Source organism: Spodoptera frugiperda, chromosome 6 (genome assembly GCF_023101765.2).
Source record: "Spodoptera frugiperda isolate SF20-4 chromosome 6, AGI-APGP_CSIRO_Sfru_2.0, whole genome shotgun sequence".
Taxonomy (NCBI): Eukaryota; Metazoa; Arthropoda; class Insecta; order Lepidoptera; family Noctuidae; genus Spodoptera; species Spodoptera frugiperda.
The window spans coordinates 12,512,196-12,539,363 of NC_064217.1; the positions used below are offsets into that span (position 1 = coordinate 12,512,196).

At 35.8% G+C, this 27,168-nt stretch overlaps 2 protein-coding genes across 4 annotated transcripts in view; both read right to left on the minus strand.

Moving 5' to 3' along the window:
• Nucleotides 1–27,168, minus strand: part of LOC118267685 (zinc finger protein 883-like) — a 115,061-nt gene that overhangs the window by 60,224 nt on the left and 27,669 nt on the right. The window lies entirely within an intron of this gene.
• LOC118267688 (UDP-glucosyltransferase 2) overlaps nt 1–27,168 on the minus strand; it is a 59,260-nt gene that overhangs the window by 19,135 nt on the left and 12,957 nt on the right. The window contains exons 1-2 of one of the 3 annotated variants that reach the window (XM_035581812.2): nt 24,849–24,910; nt 24,252–24,395 (exon numbers count right to left, since the gene is read on the minus strand). In XM_035581812.2, the coding sequence (XP_035437705.2) occupies nt 24,252–24,254 (3 nt within the window). In that variant the 5' untranslated portion in view covers nt 24,255–24,395; nt 24,849–24,910. Of the gene's footprint in view, nt 1–24,251; nt 24,396–24,491; nt 24,589–24,848; nt 24,911–27,168 lie in introns of those variants that run through there. The other 2 variants (XM_035581813.2, XM_035581811.2) reach the window with 2 other exon arrangements.

Below are 27,168 nucleotides of genomic sequence, written 5' to 3' on the forward strand. Positions count from 1 at the left end.
ATTTATTCAATCATCTGTGTCCATACGCGGGCTATTATTGAAGCCAATTAAGCCAATGCATGTGTGAATTCGGCGATGACGTCATCGTCACGTTTTTGTCATAAATAAAATTAATACTGTCACGTGTTGGCAACCTACAGCCTTGGCCAAAAGTATTGAGCACCTTACAAATTTCGCTCGATCACGGTAAGTATGGCAGAAAACTAAATCTACTGTTGAAGTATTTGTTTGTCGGCTATCTACAAAGATTTAAAAACAATGATTTATGCCGTAGCTAGGAATAAAACACCTGGGTGTAATAAAATGTGATTTTTACAATGTTTGTATTTATTTATCAGTTCGCTACCATCGCTCGTTTTGACAACATCCCGTGATCCAGGTGCGTTTTTGGTATTTTATCTCAAAGTTATAAGTATTATCGTTGTAATATGCCAAAACGAAACGAACTTTCTTCAGAAAATCGAGTGGAGGTACAGCTTCTGCATGAGCAAGGGAAATCACAAGTCGAGATTTCCAAAACTGTGAAATGTTCGCGCCGATCCTTGCAATTTGTTATTCAGCGATTCTATGCTATCCGATCACATCAAAATATACCAAAAACAGGGCGCAAACGCATCACCACAGCCCGTCAGGATCATCAGTTACCGAGAGAGTCATTAAAAAATAGGAAAAAATGATCTTCAGAGCTCGCTGCTGAGTTGTCAGAACAAAATAAGGTATCAATTTCTGCTCGAACTACTTGTAGAAGACTTTAGAAATCTGATCCAAAAGGTTGTGACGCTAGGAAGAAACCATGGCTCCCGACAAAAACAAAAAAACTCGGTATAAATGGGCCTTACAACATCGAACTTTCACCAATTCAGAGTGGTCAAATTTTGTGTGGTCAGACGAATCTAACTTAGAGGTAAGTAACTATATTTAATGCCCTAATAAAATAATATAAAATGGTTTAAAATCCAAACGCATAGATGAAGTTCTTTTGTTTTCCGGAACTCAATATTTTTCTCTTTATTGCAGATTTTTGGTACCCCTGTTGTGACCTCTGTACGTCGCCGGGTGGGCGAAGATTTTAATCCAGAGTGTGTGGTACCAACCGTAAAACATGGTGGCGGTAGCATAATGGTCTGGGGTTGCATGACCGATTCTGGAGTTGGCGAATTGTTCGTGTGAGAGGGCCGCATGGACTCTTCTAAGTACATAAATTTACTAGAAACTACGTTCCTGCCTTCATTCACGAAACTTTTCGGCGACAGGAACATGGATATTGGTAAATTCCAGCAGGATAACGCATCTTGCCACAAATCTGCCCGCACTATGGCATGATTCCGGGAAAATAACGTAGAGCTTCTTGACTGGCCTGCCCAGTCGCCAGATCTAAACCCCATAGAATATTTATGGGTTTTAGTAAAGCGCAGAGGTAGGCGCCACACAATTAACAACAGAGAAGATTTGAAACGCCACCTATGCCTAGAATAGAACGCGATTACTGCTAAAGACTGTAAAAATCTTGTTAGCTCTATACCAAAAAAAAATTCTGCCGTAATTAAGGCAAAGGGTGGACTTCCAAAATATTCATTTTCAATTAATAAATAGTAAAATAAACATATAAAAAACATTTTGTTTTGTTTCTATTTGATATTTCGCATAAAACTCAAAGATTTCATGGGTGCTCAATACTTTTGGCCAAGGCTGTATTTTGGTTACTGTAATTTTTCCTTTTTATTTTAAGGCTTGATGAATTAATAATATTAATTTGTAAACCTGTCTCTTTCAAGTAGCAACAAATGGAAATAAGTGGTGGACTAGATATTGAAAAAGCAATTTTATCAGTTACACATAAAATTTTCTTGAGAATACTCACAATTTTTCCATAGGGATGGGTAAACGTAAAAGTTTAAAAGTGAAATTTAAAATATACTTAAGGAACTTATATGTTTATAGAATAACTTTTTAATTACATAACAACAGACAAAGCTTTGGGAATAACTTAGTAAATAAGTTTAAGTGCTTTGGAAATAAGTTTATCTGTAGAAGAGCCATGAGCCATGCTTCGGCACGTTACCGGAGGCCCAATTAGTCCCAATCTCCAATAATCCTGAAATTCCTAACCCCCAAAAAGCCGGCAACGAACTTGTAACAGCACTGGTGTTTCAGATGTCCATGGGCGGCGCCAATTGTTTACCAACACGTGTTCCGTCTGCTCGTTTACAGCCTTATCCCCATAAAAAAATATTTTGCTCGTTAAATACAAAAATATATAAAGTGAACAACAAAGATCGAATACTTAATCCATTGTTTTATACCCACGGGACTCATAAAACGAAAGATGAGTTTTTTCAATAAAATAAATAGCCCGTCGTAAAGGAGCGTATGTTTTATTGATATTAAGGTACAATATATTATGTATGTTTTAGGTTTTATTGTATCTATCAGTAATATGTTATTATACTTTAATAGTAAGTGGCTGGCTATAAAACAGAAATAATGATTACAAAGCAAAGAATAACATTTAGTACTATTGAAGATAATTTTGCGTTTTTACGCAGATATTTTACTAGTCTTGGTTTTTTTCTATCGGTTTAACAAAGATAACATATTATATGTAAAAGTACCTTTTTTTGATGACGGGGGAAACCTTCAAAAGGCGACTAGCTTTTTGGGGAGAAAGACTAGGGAAGTGTGGGATTTTTACCTCACTAAAACCACCCCGGTGGCCACCTTCAGCACCGATAAGGGGCACCGAGTCCTTTAATTAGACCTGCTCCGGAGCCCCTATGGTGCAACGCCTGTTACGGCTTCCAAAGAACTCTAAATTTAAAAAAAATCAACTCGATTCAAGGATATCTTCTGAATGTTATAGAAAGTGTCCATATAATAATTTTATAGCTCAAGTTAAGTCATTGCAATTTGTTTCGCTATAATTAACGACTACTGCTGCTGTTGCGGTATTTCGTAAATAACTATTATGTGAACTTGCACGTGGAGTTATGTTTAATGGTTTTATTATGTAGATCTTGTTATAAGTTTTGTAAAGTGTTGACATGCGATGGAAACTTATACTTTTTGGTGTTGTTCATTGACGTTAGTGGGCATTGAGAATCCTGGATTTGTTTAGTTATTTGTTGTGTTGAGAAAATCTATGTTAATCTTTTTTATGGTATAAACCGGTAAACGACAGACGGATCACCTGTAATATCAAAAATATAATCAGAGTATAGGTAATATGCATACACTTGGGAGCAAAGACACGGAGCCAGTAACGTTCTTTCTTTTTCATTTCTTGATACATAATTATGTCCTGATAAAGTATTTTATTAATTGATAACGTATGTCTTATGACAGATTTGATATTCAATTTCCGCACAGAGCAGCTCTTTGATGAGTGTGATCCACAAATTGTTGTTTCGGGTCTGGATGTCATATGTATGTGAAATTGTAATTTTGTAAACGCACCCACGACATAGGAGGAAATCCTAGTGAGGGGCAACTTTTTTTTTAAAAAAGCAACTTCTTTCTTAGCTATTTCCTACTATGTCAAAATCATTAGTTTTCGAGTATACCAATAACATTACTTATTTTCACTCCAACCATTTCTTAAAATCTCATAAATTTTTACACAACACCGTATATTGTACACAGGTTAAGCAATGTATAAGGGCTTTTTCGTATTTCTTACATCACCCAACACTCGATTCTATCTCGATTTCACCGATACTTAATTGAACATTGGCTAATAATTTCGATAGCGTTGCCAATAACATCAGAATATGTTCATATGCTCTAATTTGTTTTTTAATGACTATTATGGACTATGGTGTAATAAGACTGGTCTGTGTAAGCGTGATTGCCAAGACCTGAGAAATGGCTTTCAATGTAGGGCTGATTGTTGTGAGGGACTGCACCGGTTGGCGCATTGACTAGGCAATTGGCTGCTTCGTAAAGTGTTGCAGTTTCAATTCCAGTATCAAATAGCTTTATGTGTGATTGACACAAATTAAGTCTATGTAACTTTACTAACTAACTATGTAATTGGCTTTTTTATGGAATAAGCCGGTAAACGTGCAGACGAATCACCGTATGGTAAGCAATCCCCGCCGCTCATGGACACCCGAAACCGAAAGGCGTTACAAGTGCGTTGCCGGCCTTTTGGAGGTTTGGAAATTAAAGGTTGTTGGGGAAGGGGGTTATTGGGTCCTCGGTAACCTCACTCATATAACGCAAGCGTTGTTTCACGTCGATTTTCTGTTAGGCCGTGGTATCACTCCGGTCGAGCCGGCCCATGGCTCTCCCACACTTAAAACATATTTTGCTATGTTTATGACTTTACTTTTGAATGAACGTGAAGCTATGTGAATAAGAAATGAATGTACTAATGGCAATTTCACAAGATATTGTAAACATACTTTAGTGTGCAATCGTAATGTCATAAATTTCAAGTTGCAACATTTCACCACAGTGATGGATAGGTGTCTATTTTTTCGTTAAAGTTGGATTTGAATAATTTCTACGGTTGAACAGTAGTAGTAGTAGTATTCAGGACAAATCCATATTGTGATTTTTTTTTACTAAATATAAAAGCGACTTAACTGGTCAACTTTAGTATAACAGTTAGTGAATGCTATCCTAAAGTACACTTACATAGTTATTTATATTTATATTTTTACAACATTTTTAATTAGAAGAAAGTAAGAAAATCAGTTTATTTGATACTGCAGGCACAAAAAAATATTTAAAAATCATAAATAAATAATTAGTACGGCGCAAAAAGGCCAATTCTCAGCTAAAATTGATAATTGAAGATTTATTTTCACTACGTTTTTTTTTTCAGTATTGTGATACTATAAATATACTATATATTGTGTTAACAAGTTTTATATGTATACACAATTGACACTAATATTTATTACCCAAGTATATGTAATATTTAATAGAAATTAACGCATCGTAACATATTACACGTTCAACATTAATCGTTATTTCTTAATTATAACCTGTTCAGATGTAATAATTTGTAATAAAATTTCGCGATCAATGCACAAGTTTATTACATAAAACTAAACCCGCCGCTCTATCTGTTTACTTGTTTTTGTCTGAAATCTCATAAACGGCTAAGCGAATTTGATGTAATGGCTTGTGACTCACTGTTTCTGAAACACATATTTTTCTAGTTTGACATATTTTTTCGCATGTCAGTGACAATATATACATCGACTATTTTTTTATGTTATAAACCGGTAAACGAGCATACGGATCACCTGATGGTAAGTAATTGCCGCCGCCCATGGACACCCGAAACACCAGCGACGTTACAAGTGCGTTGCCGGCCTTTTGGAGGTTAGGAGGAATTTAAGGGTCGTTGGAGAATCGAGCATTGGAGAGATTGGGAAGGACAGTAATTGGGCGCCGGTAACCTCACTCTCACAACGAAACATTGCAACGCAAGCGTTATTTCACGTCGGTTTTCCGTGAGGCCGTGGTATCACTCCGGTGTAACCGGCCTATTCGTGCCGAAGCATGGCTCTCCCACACTTGATTACATTCGACACTTAGGTAACAAAATAATAACTCCAGCTTTCCTAAGTCCTTGAACTTCAGTATTAAAATAACTATAAATTATTTCCTCTTAATTAAACCATACATTTCTCGCACAAGGAGTTTATATACCTATGTATCCACCTGTCAACTCGTTTCTCTTGAACTCAGGAACCTTGTATACGTTTAAGGTGCTCGCTACGTAAAAATTAATTGTTATGTGTTTACGAATTTTTTGCTGAAGTTTATTTTTAAATGTGAATGATTTTTGTAGTACAGTGTAGTTGGTTATTTGACACATATGGACAACGACAAATGAAGAACTCGCTCTTAATAAGCACGAAAATACTTGAATGATTAAATATACTATTAGGTAAAATTTTAACAAATATATTATAGTCTTTAGGCTTAAGTCATTCTGTCTGACTGAAGCATTAAATTCAGCGAGGGAAATGAAAACTATCATTTTGTTTTTCTCCTTTCATAAAATATTCTGATTCAAGTATTTCGTTGCGGGATCCAAGACAGTTATTCATGTTCAAAGATCAGCAGGAGAAAAGCTCTACATGCGCAGCCGCTGCAACGTGCGCACGCTACTCATGATGAAGAGTCCTTCTATGACTCGAAACTAGTAGAGCTTTTCTCCATTAATTTACGTGAGTAAACTGTTTATTTTTAGTTAACTTGATATTGTGTTAAGTAATCTAGTTGTTATTAATAAACTTAACTATTAGTTTTATGTACTTTGTTATTCAATTTATGTTACAAATCCTTTTATAATAATGGATCTAACTGTTTATTCAAAAGTTAGCAATTCAAAGTAAGTCTAGCTTATTGTTAATAGTTAGTTAGATAAACATAAAAACAGATTTTAATACTGATAACTAAACTGTAAAGTTTCTTGTTGTGTACGCTTGATTAATGAGAAATGTTTTATACGCTTCCTAATAAGATATTGTTTGACTGCACAGTTGGTCCTATTACATAGGACTTATAACATAAATGGTGAAAAGTGGGTGTACATTGTATAGCGGCATTACGTGCCGTAATGTGCACCTCTGCCTACCTCTTCGGGGATCAAAGGCGTGACGTTGCACGGTTGGCGCAGTGGTTGAGTGACCGGTTGCTGTACAAACAAGGTGTGGCAGGTTCGTTTCCCGCGCCAACCAAAAAGTGATTATGGCATTTTCTGAGTAGAGTAGGTAAAATGACAATGATTAGCCCGGAGTCAGAAAGTTCCTGTGTCAAAATCAGTCTGTGTTCTGCTACTAAGTGTAACAAACACTTTTTTGAAAACTACATCAAAATCGGTTCGGCCAATCGTGAGATAATCGCACATAAACATACATACATACACAAATAAAGCAGAAAACTCCTTCTGTTTTAAAATCATTTAAAAAGAGTTTATACATACGACATTTAAAATACTTAAATTAATAGCGTCGTACTAACAAAAATAAGTCATAAGCAATATGAAACGTAATCGTTGAACTAGTACGAGAGAGCGCTCACGTAATAGCTCGGCCATAGGAAGATAGTCAGGGAGACCGGTTCGTTATCCAATCTATAAGTAGGAAACTGTTGAACATTGTCGGGCGTTAGGCCTAGATTGTGAGTTGCCAATGTTACTTGATACTTGAGCGAAATACCCTTTGACTACAGAATTAAGTAAAATAATTTTTATTGATTGACTGCCTCCTCGGAAGCGTGGAGTCTCGGGTTCGATTCGCGGGTCGGGAAAAGTACTGTGAGCGATTTTCGGTTTTTCCACAATTTCTCAGTAGTAGCACACAGTGAAAAGTGGGTGTACATTGTAGGGTGGCATTACGTGCTGTATTGTGCACCTCTGTCAACCCCTTCGGGGATGAAAAAGGCGTCACGATACGAATTCTTATTGATATTTTTGATGTTAATCCAGGAGCATAACTTCACATTACATTTTTACATTGCCATGGACCCCACACTGGGATGTCCTGTGTCATGAGGCTCATTCGCTTTTAGTCATCAAAACAATACAATGCAAAAGAAAAACATGATAAAATAAATTAAAAGAAAATTTAAAAAAACTGCATTTCTAAGTCAGATGTCAAGTTACACTGGCCATGTAATACAAGTGTATAAACTATGTTTGTATGTTTGTACACACAGCTTATGTGACACTACTTGAAACGAGAGGTGACGAAATATTGCCGTCCTACTTGTTTGTGCGATGACCGACAGAGATGGCACCGTTTCCAATTACCTGTTTAAATGTTATGGATTTCCGTTGGATTACATCTGTTAACTGCCGTACTCAGAGACTTTTAATGATTACTTAAACTATTTATTAGTAACGATTTTGTTTCGACAATAATTGCTAAGGACTGGGTTAAGTAGGCATTAAATGACTCTGAGTACGGCAGTTGATGTCTTAATGATCAGTCTTGTACAATAACCAGGTTTTAACTATCTGTTGCATTTATTTAATTGTTGAATTACCTTACAGAGATACATGTTTCTCTTTAATTATAATCGCGAAACACACGAAACTAATTAGATTACACATTGAACTTATTCGAGGATATTCGACTAGTTTCAAGCCACAATGGGACTCCTAATCTATACTCTACAATTAATATATAAAGTTGAAGAGTTTGTTTGTTTTAACGCACTAATCTCTGGAACTACTGGTCCGATTTGAGTAATTCTTTTTGTATTGGATAGAACATTTATCGAGGAAAATTATAGGCTATAAAACATCACTCTACGACCAATAGCGGCCTAAGCAGAGCGAGTGAAACCGCGTGAGAGTAGTTATATAGTAATAAAAAGAAACATGTTATGCTAAATCATAAGAAAGATACATCCACTTTAAAGCATTCCTACGAGTACATTGAAATTTACAGTAAATTCTATTCACTGCATATTGAAGTGAAACTTTCAAGGTTGAAGGTTAATATTCCAAGGTCGTCTGCATTAATGATCCTCCGCGAGGTTTGGCTCAGCAGGTGACGGTAACGACTTTATAAATTTATGTCCTCAGAAGACTTAGTACGAATTAGTTTTACGTTTAACGAGATCGAAACGAGAGCACGATCGGCGCTCTGATTGGTTGGTTCATTCGCGCCTGCCAATCAGTATCCTTAGTACGAGTTTGCTTTACGTGTGACGAAATCGAAATGTGAGTGCGTTCGGCGTTCTGATTGGTTGGTTCATTCGCGCCGGCCAATCAGTACCCTTAGTACGAGTTTGCTTTACGTTGAAAATAATCGAAACGAGAGCGCGTTCGGCGCTCTGATTGGTTGGTTCATTCGCGCCAGCCAATCAGTATCCTTAGTACGAGTTTGCTTTACGTTTAAGTCTTTGACTGCCAATAGAAAACTGTTTAAGGCAAATCCTCCGCTAACGTCGGTCACCGGTGACCACCACGGCGTTTAAAGTGAGTAATCGAAACGAGAGCGCGTTCGACGCTCTGATTGGTTGGTTTATTCGCGCCTGCCGATCATTACCCTTAGTCCAAGAAACGTCAAAATGGAGAATGGGAAAACGAATACTTGATTAAAATTATACGGAATTGCTATACAAAATGTAACAGGAAAACAAAGCACAATTAAATATCATATTACAAATGATTTTAACCTCTACCTTTAAAACTTAAACGTAATTAATTAATCTGATTTCGCAAAATTACTGCCGAGTAAATAATTAATTACAGTTGATTCATGATTGTAGCTTTCAACGACTGGCAATTTGGACTGTATACTGTCTGTCAGTCAATTACCCAGTTAGTTGATGATTGATATTAGGTTATTAATCCGTAAAACATTTGCAACCTTACATATGAACTATCAGTACTGGGCAGAAGGACAAGGCCGGGTGTCATCACTGCGAGAACTGTCCGAAAAACATCGTGTAGTCAGAAAAGTATCGATAGCGTAACATAGGTTACTTTTTACTCCGATAATGGTATAGGATTAGAATGACAGACAAAAGCGGCAAGCACGAGTTTTAAACTACCAAACCACAGTTTAACTTTTTATCCGTCCTCAACAAGGCTATTCTGTAACTTTCAATTCGAAAGATGGAAGTGAACTCGATCACAGTCCACCATGTCATTGGTTGTGAGAGTAATCTCGACCAATAGACACGCAAGAATGTGATCGAACTCGCTTTTAAAGTTCGAATTGATACAGAACAGATTACAGAATAGCCTCAGCTTTTTACCTCGACCAGTGTAATAATACGTAGAACTCATTATGTAACTTCTTTTATCTTAAATCCTTGATACTCTCTTGTAAATAAATACTTTGAAACTTAAGTTATCAATGTTACATTCACTCGACCTTCAAAATTGGTGCGTTCGGAGAAAAAGTAGCCGTGTTTGTTTACAAAATAAACACATTTTTACAGATATTCTGTTAAAAAATATATGAATTACGCAACCGCCTATCGCGCTCTAGTTTCAATCTCGTTAAACGAAAAGCAAACTCATACTAAGGCCGCAATAGGCTGCGCGAAGTCACCGCGACCGCGCATGCTGCTTATGATGAAGAGTCCCTCTGTGTCTCGAAACTAGTAGAGATTTTCTCAGTATACATTATTTAAGAAACTGTGGTGAGACGTTGCGGTGGCCCGAAGGTTTAAGACAGCCGCTTCATATACATGAGAGTGCGGGTTCGAAACCTGCCAATGGCAAGTACCAATGTGACTATTTCTGAATTATATGTTGTATGATGTTTATTTAATTTAGTATGTCACACGATAGTTATTATAAAACTACTAAGTTCTTAAGTTTTAAAAACTCATAATACTTATCAGTACGTACTGCACGTAGTTTACAATTTATGTCCAATATTTAAATTTTAATATACGAAAGTATCACTATAAAGATCACGTGTCTAACGCACATTTATCTAACAGTCATTTCTGAAGCTAAATTTAATGATAAATGACCTAATTATTTGCATAGTTTACTTAAACTTAAGGCTCTGAACCAAGAAACCTTTGAAATATTTGTACCACATAGTTTAGAAAGGACTATTTTGCTGAGAAAACATTTGTCCTTTATATAGGTCGACTCGACTAAATTATAATGCGGTAACGATAGTAGCTATAGGTGTAAAGATATGAAAAAAATCCTCATTATGACGTAAATACCTTCAAATAAGTGAAGAGCATCAATAATTAGTTTTTTTCTAATTAAACGTTGCCTCTTACTCTATGATTTTCTCCTGTGTCATGAGTACATTTACAAACTCACAAGTTCACGTACACGTGACTCCCAAACCCGAAACAACAATTTGTGGATCTCACAAAGAGTTGTTTCTTGCGGGAATCGAACCCGCTACACGTTACTTGGCAGCCGGCCCAGTCACCGCGCCAACCGTGCAGTCGATTATCTGAACATAATAAAAAAAAACTACTGAATTTGAAAACGGAATACCACAAACAACACGCAACCTTCATAGATTAAAAAACCAAAACAGACGCGCCAAAAACTGGCTGGAATCGGTGCCGCCATATTTATATTTACCCGACTGCGCTAGAAGGAGGGTTATGTTTTTCGAGAGAATGTATTTTATAGTGCGTATTGCATGTTACGTAACAAAATAGTCTGTTACTAGGAAAGTTATTGCTCGTACGCATAACGTGTGTAGTGCGTACCGTGAACAAATGTTTACCTTTCTTTTTCCTATCAATGTATGGGATAAGTTATAAACTTATTACCTATAATTTAACTATTAAATATGATATCTGATGATTTTTAACGCGTAGCGGGTCCGATTCCCGCACGGAGCAACACTTTGTGTGATCCACAAATTGTTGTTTCGGATCTGGGTGTCATGTGTATGTGAAATTGTATGTTTGTAAACGCACCCTCGACACTGGAGAAAATCATAGAATCAGGCAAAGCTTATTAAAAAAAAAACACCCAAAATTCATATTAAATTATTTCTTATCCGAATCAGGCCTTTATGCGAAGCGAAATTTATGTATTATATTACTTTCTCTGTTCATTTGCATTCAAATGAGTTAGATTTTTTTTGTTTATATTTATGTAAATCTATACAGTTATTAATAGAATATTAGATATAATCTTAATCTGGCAGCCAAAGTACATATTTTATACTAATTAAAAATTATGCACCGACTAATAAAAAATAATATCACACCATTTAATCCTCGGATGGGTAGGCAGAGCTGTACAATTAGATACTTATAATTTTTCGGTAGTTAAAAAACGCTTTAAGCTTATAACAAACTACACATTCACTTACACTGCAACCACATAATATGACCACATCACAATAGACATTAGAAAAATATTTTAAGTGCTTTCTAAATCGTGCCTTTATGTGATTTTGTTTAAAGACATAATTTCACTGTCGCTTTAAAAGACGTAGATCACAAAGCAGAAGGGACAAATTGACAATAGTAAAAAAACTCCGAGGCTGCCAAAAAACGGATCGATAGGATAGAAACTTATTTCTTTGAGAATGTTAAACCCTTACTATTAAAGGAATCACCCGACTTGGGCGAGACGAAAGGAAGTGTCAGACTGTTACTGACTAAAAACCAACCCGTATCTAGTCCTACCCTTCGAACCGGAGCCCCGGTAAACCCGCTAGCCCGAGAAAATCAAACCCTTTTTTTTTTTAACGGTGGAAAATCATCCAATGACTTCTCCCGCCTTGAGCGAGGCGAGAGGGAGTGTCAGACTCTTACTGACTAAAAACCACCCCGTTCCTACTCCTGCCCGTCGAGCCGGAGCCCCGGTAAACCCGCTAGGTAGTCGAAACCCTACTATTACATTTTTAACTATAATATCTCTACAGAGTACAGTCATGTTTGTATGTTTTTCAACCAAATGCATTGATTTATTAAACTGAAGCTCCTCAATATCTACCGAACTGATAACCGTATCACACGTATTGTTTACATCGGTTACAAAAACGAGGCACGCAAAATCATAAACTAGTTTATTATACCGTAGTTACATAGACTGCTAATTACACCGCAATGCGTGGTAATTCATTTACTCGTATTTATTCAATACTTTTCTTTGTGTATTTCCGACTTACGGTGTTTAATTAAATTTTCTATATGATTCGATTCGATATACAATACATATTAATTTATTGACATAAAATAGTTTGGCGGCCTCACAAAATACCGACGTAAAACAACGCTAGCGTTGTATTTCATCGCGTGAGTGAGGTTATTGGAGGTCTAATTATCCCTTTCCACCACGTCCCCAACCCCTAACAATCCTCAAATTCCTAACCCAAATTGCAACGCACTTGTAACGCCTCTGGTGTTTCAGATATCCATGGGCGACGCCAATCGCTTACCATCAGGTGAATCGTCTGCTCATTTATCATCACTGTTAAATAAGTACCTATCTGTACATAAGCATAGATAAAAAGAACACATAATATATCGTATCGACCGTAAATTAAGTCAGAGAAGAAGAAATAACATCAAATTCTACTAAACAATTCCAGATAATCCCTTCGAGATAGTTCCTTCAAGAGTAGATCTGTTCGAGATAGTTTTAAATGCTGTGTTTACTAAATATTTTTGTAATTAAATACAGAGAAATATAAAGCACAATAGGGCGTTCAAGTATACCCTTGGCGGTAGACCATTCACCTCAGTGCCACGGGGTCATTGACCTTAGAATTAGCTCTGTCATTACAACATTATGTTGTCATCGCCAAGTCAACTGTTGATCTTTATAGAGCAACATAAGTAGTAACTCAAAAGTGACTGACTGACTGACTGACATTGTGATCTGTCAATGCACAGCCCAAACCACTGGACGGATCGGGTTGGAATTTCGTATGTAAAAAGCTACTATGACGAAGGCTTCCCCTAAGAAGAGATTTTCATAAATTCCATTAATTAATTAATATTTCTTATCGCGAGCAAAATTGCGGGCAAAAGCTAGTATTTTTTTTAAAGTACAGTCTTAACAAAATGGAAAACCAATTCAGTATTAAGTAAAATACAGGCATTCAACCAAATCTGGTTAAGATTCGGTCGCAATTGCTAACCCAAAAACCAATTGACCAGAACAAACGAGAAAGGTGAAGATAATCATTAGAATTAAAATAAATACGTCAACTTTCCTCAATTGAGCAAAGGGTCAATGCCCTGACAAGATAAAGAATTACATTTTCCTTAAGTTACATTTAGGATTGACCAATGACATTGCAACCATTACAAATGAACTCCTGTTTTTTGTTTGTTACTGGATAATGCAAAAACTGTTGCGCAGATTTAGATGAAATTTTGCTCACAAATAGACTGACATTTGAACTGTATTTTTTATCTTTTTTAGGGTGTTTTTCCACCAGAAATGTGCTATGTAGCTATGCTACGAAAATGTTATAGCTAAGCTGTGAAACTATGTGACCGTTTCCACCGATACTAAGCTATGTAGCTGTGCGAGGAAGATGCACAGCTTGAGTATGCGATGTATCGATAGTAGGAAAACCATCCATAGCACACATCCATAGCACGCATCTTTCCATATAAAAACATAGCTTAGCTGACTCCGTTTCCACCAGTGCTAAGCTATGTGTATCAATGAATATGATTGGTGGAAGCCAAACGCATCCACAGCAACGTAGCATAGCACATCTTTGCTGGAAAAGCACCCTTATACAAAAACGCAAGTCATTGGAAGAAACATAATAATATATTTAGCAGATGACATGATGAATACGAGAGAAAGCAATTACTCGTACAAAGTTCTAGTGCCTAGTTTATAAGTATGACCTATTACATATCCTAGGTCACAATACAGCTATAAAGTTATACAATAATACTCGTTACATAACAACTTCTGACTTCATCTAAGAACTAAATAATGATTCAACATTACAATGATATATTAGCATTGCCATATGTTTTTTAATGTAACAAAACTTTCTTCTACTTACTACCATAAGTGGGCAAAAGAAATTCGAACTTGGCAATCGTATTTTGACACGCAAAATGCTTGGAGATGTTTTTGATGATAGCCTTAGAAAGCTAATGTTACAACTTTTACTCTCATAAGCCTGGCTTGGTGTGGTTTTTGATATATGTACAGTCCCAGGCCATATTTTTAGACGCACTCTTGTATTTTGTTCAATTTGTATTACGTTTATATGAGTTTACTAATTGTTTATACTCAATACTTTAGTGTGTGTATATATACGAGTTTTATTGCGGAAATGCTACGTCTAAAAGAGACCTCTAAACATAAAAAAAATGTGCGTGCATCTGATAATATGGTCAGGTAGTGTGAGTATTTGTTAACTTACAATACTTATGTGTACCGTATAGTAATTTGTTGTCAGTGTGCCCGATAGAACGTTCTTAGTTAGATTCTAGATTGAAAATATGTAGTTTTGTTTAAATACTTTAGGCACGTGTCCGGTCCATTAATTAGGGTATTGTGGTACTATAAGTCGACAGTGAAGTAATTTCATTACCTATGTAAAAATACGAACGATGAAATACTTTAGCTTAGACGAATAAATAATATGTCGCCAGTTATACTAATAAGAGTCACCAGCGTCGTGTGTCGCGGAATGCTGCTCGTGAATATGAGCCTCTAGCATGGCTTGAAACTAGTTGAGTTCCTTGTCAAACAGTTACGTGGGCCGATAACATAATAATGAATAAACCCCGGTAAACCCGCTAGGTAGCAGCTCCAGTTTTGTATTCTCTACGACTCGTATTGTCGTCAATTCACCTTATGGATGAACCTCCTTACTTGCCAGTACTTAGCCTCCATTCTAGGATTCACTTCTCTACTTGAAAACTCTATTTTAAACTCTACGTCTATAAAAATAAAGCTGTCGTTTTGCTTGCATACTTGATTCTAACTTCGTTTTAAACTTACGTACTTTAAACTTGGACGGTACTGTTTAAATGAGTTTAGTTCTGTAGTGCACTCTGCTTAACTTCTTTACGATTGCCATGTTGAAAGCAGCCATCGTGTGTTTTGTCAAAGGAAAGTATTTTCTCCGGTTTTGTGGTATATTATTGTTGAATTTTGATTAGGATTTTATTTATTTGCTATTCTGCAACGAAGCAACTCTTTGTCTGATCCACAAATTGTTGTTTCGGGTCTGTGTCATTCATGTGAATGTGGAATTGTATGTTTGTAAACGCACCCACGACACAGGAGAAAATCCTAGTGGTTTAACGTTATTTTTAAGAAAAATCTGCATGTAACTTAATTCGTTTTAATTTTCTTTTTAAAAAACCTTGCTCTAGGATTTTTTCCTGTGTCATGGGTGCGTTTACACACACACACAAGTTCACATACACATGACACCCAGACCCGCAACAACAATTTGTGGATCACACAAAGAATTGCACCGTGCGGGAATCAAACCGACAGCCGGGTCCACAACGTCAACCGTGGGTCGAAATTATTTTTGCTTTAAAATTATCGACACTGTTTTTCATAAAAATGTTTTTAAAGTCTTCCAATTTCAGATAAGGATGGACACCAACATAGTTATTTTATAGCTGTGGGCTGGCCAGTCACAGCATGGACTTGCAATTTACACTTTAGACTTTGAGATAATTGCATAAGACATTTTTTTTATTATTTACAGATTAACAAAACGCATGTTATGCTTGTTAAACATTAGGAACAAGCCATTGTGTTTAGTATAAGACCCCTCCTTATATCGTTTTCGTCTTTACATAACGTAACATTTGTCTAATTTCTCGCCGGGAAGGTCTTGCCTCAGGGAACAGTCTCGTTTGTCAAGCTCCTACATAATATGCTGTCTTAATCCTATGTTGTGTAAACGAGAAATTCAATTTCTTTGTTGGGCGTTACAATTAGGTACCGCAATTTCGATGAACATCTAAGTTATAAGTCTTTGTCTGCCAATAGAAAACTGTTCAAGGCAAATCCTCCGCTAACGTCGGTCACCGGTGACCCCCGTGGCGTTTAAAGTCTATAAAATAATTCGAAACTAACTACATATACCTACTTATGCAACGTCATGCCTTTTATACCCAAAGGGGTACCTACCCCCTAGAGGTGCACCTGCACATTACAGCACGTAATGCCACTGTACAATGTATACCCACTTTTCGCCATTTGTGTTATACGTTCCATGTAATAGAGTGAACATGAGCTCACCCGTATTACATGGCAATAGTGCATATACGAGTACTGGGCTCAATTCCTGACTGTGCTATTGAGTAAACTTCGTATTTTGGAGAGAAATTACCTGTCTACATAAATTTTATTTTTGAGAATTTCCCTTGCAATACTCGAGACCGGTGTTACTTAACTGGGCAAATTCTTGAAAAACATAATTTCTTTGCTTCTTTACACTACATGCGAACTAAATTTGAAACTATTTCCGTAAACTTTGACAAAGTAGGCACATGAGCTATTGAACTAATCAGGTACCAAAAACATCACTATATCGGCCGGAGTAGGGATTACACCTGGATAATGAGCCATGTGGCAACAATATCCCATTTGGAAATAGCCGCTAATCCTAGTAACAAATAGCCTTTAATCCTTCTAACAAATTGCCTGTCTATTTATACTCCCTTTGTCTAACTTTGATGTATCGGGTAAAACACATTGGTATTTGAATGTCATCTGTTCACAGGAAACCGATTTATTAAAGCCTCGTCTCCACTAGGAACATTTTATCTTGTTTTTCGAAAAAACATTGCCACGCTAGGATTTTCTCCTGGGTCGTGGGTGCGTTTACAAACATACAAGTTCACATACACATGACACCAAGACCCGAAACAACAATTTGTGAATCACACAAAGAAATGCTCCGAGCAAGAATCGAACCCGCTACACGTTGCACGGCAGCCGGTTACCCAGCCACGGCACCAATCGTGCAGTCGTTTTGTCGTTTGTCGAGCGACAAGACGTGTTCCCGGAGACATCAGACGATGTAGGACGACATCGCCCGATGTCTCCGGGGACACATGTCGCGCTCAACATAATATGTTTCTAGTGGGTACGAGGCTTTAATCGAGAGAAGAACCCGTATATTCTAAACTATTTTTGGTATGACAAAATTATATCCGATTTTCCATTTTGTGATATGATAACGACATGTTTCCATTATTCAGCATACTTTGTAAAATTATGTTTGTTAAAACTTTCTGTACGGTACGTAAATTAAAATTGTTTTTGGAAATCTCTTAGAATGAATATTATAAAGTTTGTGAGTGTTTTAAATTAGTTTTCCGAGTTTGACTTCTAGCAAAGTCAAAGTCAAAATTATTTATTGTAAGTAAATAGACCGGGAAGGCACTTTTGAACGTCAATAGCAAATATTACTATATTAAAAAAAAACAAGATGTACGTCTGTCGGTTAATCCTTTAGTTACTCTATTTGCTCTTGCAATGTGTAGATTCTATTCAATTTATAGTCACATTTCTGACTTAGCATGCCACATACAAGTAGCATGACTGTTCGAAATCTAGATTATAATTTAGTTAGAAAGCTAATACTAGGCTCTCGGCCTTGTGTTATGTAAAATTGTTAGTAATTATCCCGCGTTTAATTGGTTCCTTGCCACGTTGAGTTAAAATTTACAATTAGGTAGATACTTACTTTCTATTTGAAATTAGAGGAGCTCGGGAAGAAATAGTTACAGATGCTATAGACTTTTAAGTTATAGTATACTAACGACCCGCCGTAGCTTCTAATGGGTGCAATGGTAATATAATATGCATGTAATATACGTATAAACCTTCCTCTTGAATCACTCTATATATTCAAAAACCGCATCAAGATCCGTAGCGTTAAAGATTTAAGCATACTAAGGGAAATAGGGACAGAAAACGTGACTTTGTTTTATACTATGAAGTGATTTTTCGATGACTGGCATTAGATGGGTAACCATACTCATCTCAAAATTATTGATACTTACAACTAGCTAGTCTTTGTTTAACTCGTCGTATTCCGGAACGCAGATCCAGGCGAGACACAATGTATTTTCTATTGTTGCCTTATATACAAAAGGCTAAATTTGCCCAGTCATGTTATAAAAAATCCGTTGTACCTCATACGAAGATGAAAGTATACCTTGAGTTAGGTTCCAATATAGACTACACCTAATACTAGTTACTATATTTTGCAAAGAACGTGTGGCTTTAAATCACTGACTCGGTAAATTGATTATCCGTAGATAATATCAGGTGTAGATAGATTGCTTACCATCAGGCGACCCGTCCGTTCGTTTGACACCTATTCCATAACAAAAAAAAATCAAGTCAAGTCAATCAATTTATAAAAATGCTTCACACACTTCATCATTTAATTATCAGTCTATTGCAATAATTTTATCAATAGCTTCAAGCCCTATTTTTTTTTCTTCCTACACCAAGAAAAGACTAGTACAAAATGACACCATAGCATTGTGCTCATTTCCGTAAGGAAGCGATACCATAAGTAGCTGTCGCCACCGGCCTCCGTGGTGAAAGCATGTAATCACCAGAACCGATTTGTGAGACGTGGCCATTAGTACAGTGATAATTATAACAGAGGTTTATATCTAGGAAACAATGAGCTAAGAAACTATAGGTTTCAACCTTAATCGCCACACTCCCTCTCGACTCACCCAAGGTGGGACAAGTCATTAGATGATTTCATCATCATCATCATCAGCCTAAAGTCCACTGCTGGATTTTGCCCCTCAAAACAAAACCTTAAACATCAACAACCTGTAGCAGTCTATTAGTGGACTATGGGTATGGGTCTTTCTACATAAGGATGAATTTCCCATAATCTCCACGCTTGGTAGACTAGTAGGATCTTTATTTAAAAGTTCTGTGTCTAGATATCAGAGAACGCTCATGACCCGTCTTTGTTAAAAGTAGTCCTCACTATACTCATTGGAGAGAAGATGTGCTGAGAAGAGTCTTGTACTCTGCAGTCACTACACGACATAATATTATAGTATAAATACCTATATAGTATATGGTACAGGGACGTTCTTCATTAAAATAAATGATAGAATTGTACTGTGTGAGATGAAAGAACGTAGTATCATTCCTGTTTTCTACTAAAAGCCTCGCATTAAGAAGATAATGTATCTTTTACTTAAAAATGTGTATTATTATTACTTATTTTGACTTATATACCTAAAGTCTACTACTAACTCTTAAGAACCCTGAATCAGCACATATTACCATAAAAAAAACCTGTCCAATATACATTTCTTTCATAAATCTACGAAACGAGCAGAGAAAGAAATTTCCACCATTACCCCTGTTTCATATGTGAGTCAGCATCATTATCGCACCTAAAGCACCCATTGTCACATACCTAGCACACCAAACGTCTGAAAACATCGACCGTGACCGCTTAGCAGTGAGAGTAAAAAAATATATGAGGCAGTGTGCGCGAAACACTTTCGCCACACACACCACACCACAAACCAAACTTTATCACACTATAATTAAAGATTAAAATTCCTTGCGTAGAAAACCACGCGGATATCCTATCAAGAAACATAAAATACACCTTAAATATATGTGTGTTAGACACATTTTTGCTAAACAGGATGTCCGTATTGTATAACCGATCCAGTTGTCTGATCTTAGGTGTATTAAAAATTATGTTTATGCTCAGGTTATATCACGCAATGTTTGCGAACGTCAGCGGGGCGGGCTATCGCGCGGTTGTATCGATTTCTTTATTTATTACTTCATTTGTTTGTGTTCGAATGTTTCATTAAAGTTTTTCTTATTTAAGTAATTCTTTAAAATAGCTACTACACACTTTACGATGTAACTATGCAGTTTTAACTGTACAGTTAAATCGTAAAGTGTGTAGAGCAAACAATTGAATTGTACAGTTTAAACTGAATCGAATCAAGAATAGATAAAACTGTACAAATTTAACTGTACGGTTAAATCGTAGGTACATACCTGGATTCGCGTTGTAAACTATCTTTGATTTCGTGAAGTTATCGAATAATAAGAGACGAATATCTGGTATGGTACCGCTGAAAAATTCAGTCATAGATTCACTTTTCACATTTCACTGTTTAGTCACTTTTGCCCCCATTTGTACACTAACAAGTAAGTGGGCGCTAATAAAACTTAGTTACAGAGCCTACACTTAATAAAACTGTAGCGGGTTCCATTCTCGCGTCGTTCCCTTTTGTTTAACTAACCTGCCTATAAAGTTAACGATCAAGTGGTCTAGCTACTACCCTGTCGGTCTATTTATTTTATGTAGGTTCGAATTTGTTGGAATTAAAATGGACGATGCCGCAGTAGAACGGAATGGTTTACGCATAAAGTTGGTGAGATATGTACGGGAGTTTTACATAAGTGGTACCTTTTTTTAAGGAGGGAAAATCATCCAATGTCTTCTCCCACCTTGGGCGAGGCGAGAGGAAGTGTCAGACTCTTACTGACTAAAAACCACCCTGTTCCTATTCCTTATTCCTGCTTTTCTAGCCGGAGCCCCGGTAAACCCGCTAGGTAGTCCGTGACTCCAGAGGTAGTCCGCAGTTCGGGAATAAGCGCCTAGCTTAACAGCCAAATATAATATAAAAAACATCTATAACCTATAAATGGTTCTACCGTCCTTGCAAACCAAAAAATTCAAAGTAAATTCAAAAATTCATATAACTAAACACTTACAATAGCCTTTACAAATTTAGGCTTCGTAAACACAAACTTTAGCTCAGCTCCATTAACTTTTTGCGCCCACTAAGTCTTCAAAGATTAATTATTAAAACTGTCATTAAGTAAGTGGCTATAAAGCTGCGTAGGTTTACCTAACAAAGACCTACATATTCGAGTAATCGCTTTGGCAAATGTTTAGGTAATTGTAGTAAAAGGTTGTTGAACTAAACTTAAGTTGCTCGTAATTTCATCAGTTTTTATGAATGAACGTATACTATATTATTAACATTAAAAGAAAGCTTTATAAATTGGTATTTTCATTCCAATTTTCCAGATGAAAATCTGCGCATTTATGTTATTAGATTTTCAACCCTAACATTGGGTTATAAAGTTGAAATTATAATAAAGTGTGTTGGTAGCTTCATGTGCAGCGGCTGTACAATATGGCGGTGCTTGTTTGGCTACCCTTTTCGAAGTATAAACCAACTTACCAAACAAATAAACTTATTGTAAAGGTAATGTTGACGGTGAAATTACTAAGAAATATAAAGTAACCAAGACTCAATGAAAATCGTTCATAAAACCTCTTGAGATTGCGTCCTACACATAAAAAATACCAAAACATAAAAGTCATAGTCACAGTTTACGTGTGGGAGAGCCATGCTTCGGCACGAATGGGCCGGCTCGACCGGAGTGATACCACGGCCTCACAGAAAACCGACGTGAAACAACAATAGCGTTGTATTTCGTTGTGTGAATGAGGTTTCATTGGAGGCCCAATTATTCCCCTTCAGAATCTTCCCAATACCCAAACAAACTTTAAATTCCTAACCCCCAGGCCGGTAAAGCACTTATAACGCCTCTGGTGTTTCGGGAGACGGCGATTGCTTACAATGAGGCGATCCGTCTGCTCGTTTACCGGCTTATACCATAAAAAAGTCAAAAATATTAAAGTAGAGTAATGCTAATGTTGTTCAAATGATTGTCAATAAATGTATAATGTTTTGTCACCAAAACTATCACATGTCAAGTCCTCAAAATAAGTAGAAAATGGCAAAATAAGATAAATGGTTCACCACAATGATAAGCATCTTTGTAACAGTACCTAATATTGCAAGAAAAAATGTCAAAACATAACAAAATGAATGTTCTTCAAAAGACGAGTATGCAAAATTATTAAAATTCGATGTTTTTCTTCCGGAACATTGATATACGATGATTTGAAATGAATTTTGTGGTACATTAGAATAATTTTCATAAATAATTAAGTCATATCATTAAGAATATAAGTTGTTTCTTATTTTTTTAAGATTTTGAGTCAAGATCAGTACGGTACCCTTAGTACTAGTTTGCTTTACGTATGTTTAAAGTAATCGAAACGAGAGCGTGTTCGGTGCTCTGATATGACAAAAAAATCGAAACAAATATTTTATATTCTATTTAGATTTATAATTTTCATACTCCATCATCATTTCTATTCAAAGGAGGAAAATAGTTTACTTCCTACAAAACATTGTACCGATATCCTGGTACAACCAAACATCATCAAATATCAAATATAAACCAGGATAAATTAATTAAACCACATTAACAAACACAAATGGTGCCTTAATTCTATCCTTATGTCTTCCTACCTCGCCGGTATTGCGTCTCAGTGACGATTTAAGTGTCCATTGTGCTCTTGATAAATATTGTATTAATGAGCCATTTTGCCAATATATGGACTTATGACTAGGAAGCTTTGTAGTCGGTTGTTTTACTTTGAAGGACAAAAGGTCATTGGCGAGTGACGATTGATGCGTCAGTTGGCATGTTTTGAAGAAAGTTATTGTAAACGGTAATGGGATTGTGATATATGCTTAGGACAAAATCTTATGCTATTATTAATGAAAGCTGAAGAGTTTGTTTGTTTGAACGAGCACGGAATTATGACAAATTCTCTGGTTATGATTAAATCTTATGCTAGTGTAATTATAAAGCTGAAGAGCGCGCACTAATCTCCGGAAGTACTGGACCGAATTGAATAATTATTTTTGTTTTGGACATTAAATTTATCAAGGAAGGTTATAGGTTATGAACATCACTCTAAGACTACTCTAATAGGAGCCGAGTGACGCGTGAAATCGCACGGGAGTAGCTAGTTGAATAATAAAGGACAGAAGGCGTTTGTTTCGTTTTTAAAAAAAGAAAATAAGAATAATGATGTTCTTATTTTAAAGTGGTTTTATTTAAAACTCATTTTATTTAATTAGAAATTTCAAATTGCTTGCAATGTAGAAAATCTAAGGCCGTAATTAAGTCATAATTTTACTTCTAGCAAAACAAGTCATACCTACATACTTGTCTAATAATAACTATGGAATGTAAATATCTTATTACCGGTTCGAGTTCCGTAAGAGGTAATTTCTCATAATTATATATTACAAATAAATATATCTCCTATATAATTTAGCATTAAAAGTTTGGACATAATTATAATTTAATGCTAATTATACACTCGAATAAATTACTCTCAATTTAATATAATCTAAACATAAGTAAAATAAAATATTGCTTGCACAAGACAAGACTATTAACTAATACAATAACTCTAATTAAAAAAAAATCATCATTACCAATTTAAAAAATAACGTCTGAATTTTTTTTTCCATTTCTAAGCATCGATCTATGTCAAAAAAAAGTAATACAGATGATAATAAATCTACCTATAGATAAAATAATAGCTCTTTATTATCTTTATTACAATTATTATTATTCCACTCCGATACTTTAGTCTCTTAGAAATTAAAACAATGTTATCGAAGTACAACGGTACAACTGACTTACTTATAAATTCATTGCCGTTAATTAACTTAAAACAAGAACAAAGCGACCAACTTTTAAGAGCTTAAGTCGATCAGTAACCCTGCCTTCTGAAAATAATTTCGTTATAACTTTTTTTATAACCATTGACAATCAAATTACGTAACAATCGTAAAAGCGCGCCAAACATTACACATGTCAAAATTATATTTTTTAAATTTGGAACGAATGCACGGCACGCGCTCATACAGCCAAATCGATTAATCGTGAATAATTAAAATGAAATGTAACTCACCATTTTTGCTGCTGTTGTCTTCTAAAATTAACAAATATTCACACTAATCACAAAACAATCACTGGTTTAGCAGTCATTCACTTTAATTCACAACACTTTCTGAGTCGAATGCACCGAATGCTACCACTTCCTCGGCTTTGACGCCTGCGAAAAAAAAGAAGAATATAATTGTGAGTTAGTGAAAGTGAGTGTCTGTTTCTGATGGTTTTTGCTTCGCTCTGAGATGGTTTCGATAACAACCGATAGTTTTGGTGGGTTATTGGCAAATGATTAAGGTGACGGTCCATTGGACGCCATTATGTAAATGTTTTGCAAGACTTGTGCTTCGGACTGCGGTTGCCAATAAGGTTTCCCAGTCGCGAGCGCGAGAAAGTAACAAAATAAAAATAAACAAACATTTTTTTTTTTAAATAGATGTAAACGTTTTATTGTGCGTCGTTTAGTTTTACACCTTTTTAGTATGTAATCGCGATTTGTTTGGATGTTATCGGCGTTTATGAGTACTTGGAACTAATTTATAAACATTTGTGCACATAAATTACATTAAATTGAACCTTAAAACAATCTCATAAAGCCCAGTGTTTGAAGTGAACTTACTTATAAAAAATTATACTGATCTACTTTTTTTGAGACACCTCTGCCGTTTACCTGCCTTCTCATACTACAGTAGAGATGTATAAAGTACCTAACAATACAGTAGCCCCCACCACAGGCAAGGAAAAGTCATCAGACGGCTCACCTGATATTCTATCATTTTAAATATGGAACTAATCATGACCCATTGTTCCTTTACCTTTACGATGTAACAAACAACACAGTCAATCAACCTGTTTGGTGCGTAGACTTCTTAAGACCACCGAAAATGAGTCTTATAAACAGATTAAAAATGGAATTTAGAAAATATTCAAGAGAGTTTTTAAAGTGCCTTATTTATTCGCTTCGCAGATTTGTAGACTATAAAATGAATAACTAAACACTAACTTTCAATTTCGAACCAACGAACTCAGAAAGTGTATCGCTTTTAGCCTATTTTCAACGGTTTTGTTAGGACTTTTTTAAGCAAATTGCGCGCCAATTTTAACGTCAAAAAATGACAAGTTATTTTTTTAATGTAACAGACGCTTTCAGTTGTGCCAAGGCAGTTATAAACTCATATTTTATTAAAATAAAACGTATACCAATCATATTAGTTTTTGCAACTTAAATAACTAAAGATAAGTGAAAAGTTAAGTTTTTCTAAACGTTTTTCGTAAATCCAAATAGGGTTATCCGTTATCCTAAACACAATTTGATAAGTTACAAGCTGTTTGCCCAACTATCTTTCTAGTGCCACGTGTGACCCTACGTCAACTTTTCAAGTTTAGTTTTCGTAAAGATTTCCTCAAACGATGCCCCTTTAAGAAAACTTCCCGATTCGAGTATAAAACATTATTACAGTTACGCAACTATATTTTATTACTTTAAAAAGTTTTTATGTCAGGCTGCGTCATCCTCGTTCCTTTGCGTAATGTAATCCTTACATTGGCGCGCTTTATCTCATTGCCGCCATTTTGTCTTGTCAGCGATACCGGTAATCGATGTCTTTTTTTATGTTGAAATCGATAATTTTTCTGATCTAGATTTCTTTTATAGCACTGAGGTAACAATAAAGTTACATTTTGTTTGATTGAAAGCAGTTACAGTACGATCTATATAGTATGAGGATTATTATAACTTTAGCACTTTAGGGATAAGTTACCTGATCCGGAGCTGCGGATAACCTAGCGGGTTTACCGGGGCTCCGGCTCGAAAAGCAGAAGTCAAAGACTGATTTTCTCCCCTCAAAAAAAAGGATAAGCTAAGATAAGTTCCAAGAATCTTTCTCAAAGAAATAGGTCGAAACAGACACTTCTTACTACTATGACCCAAAGCACTCCAACATAATACATTCAAATTATCTTTATCCCAAGATTTTCTTAAAGAATTTTCGGTAAATCCATTGTATCATCGTTTCTTTTATATTCTTACACAACCTATTCCCGATAAGGCTTGGTCTGCTCTATTCAAATAAGACGTTCAGGTTTTACTATGTCGGAAAACGACCAGGAAAATATATTTTCCTTGATACTAAAACAATGTCAAAGCGAATAATTGATTTTAAACTCTAATAAAAACAATTGAAAGATGATTTTCATATGTCACGAACGAATAAATAATGTCTTGACCGTAAGTAATAAGGAAGAATTTTAATAAGCTATAATTTTCTGTACATCTTTCTTTACTAAAACAGGATTACCTTCCTTAAGGCAGACGATTTAAGGTCTTCAATACCTTAAATAGTTCGTAAACATGAATCAAGTTTTGCCTGATTGACATTGAGGAATTACTACCATATCTTCATACGTAATATTAAAAAAGTGATAAAGTTTTTCCAAAATCCAAAATTAGGCCTTGGCTAGGCCAAAGAAGCTTAAGTTTTTTTTTACATTTTATGGGTCGACGTTTGGCCGCTATCTCGCCTGATGGTAAGTGATGATACGGCCTACGATGGAGCACGTCTGCCCATAAGCAACCTATTCACTCGGGCTTAAAGATACCCAGGTTATACCCATCAGGAAACAGACTCCGGCAAAGAATTCCACCAAGTTAGGAGACTTTGAATAACAATTTATGTAGGGCATCCCAACATTAGTCTTGTTGAGTACACACATAATGTTTCATGAGAGTGCCGCCTACCAGATGGTACCAAAGAAAATACAATATATATAATACTTAATGTATGATGAGGCTCAAGTAATAACTAAGACTTTTATATGCCAGACTATAGTCTGAAGGTTTCCAAATCAGCAATTTATAAACAACTAGCTTCTGCCAGTGGCTTTGTTCGTGTTCTTGTATCCCTTCAACTGTTTTGACGTAACAAACAAAAAGAGTGTAA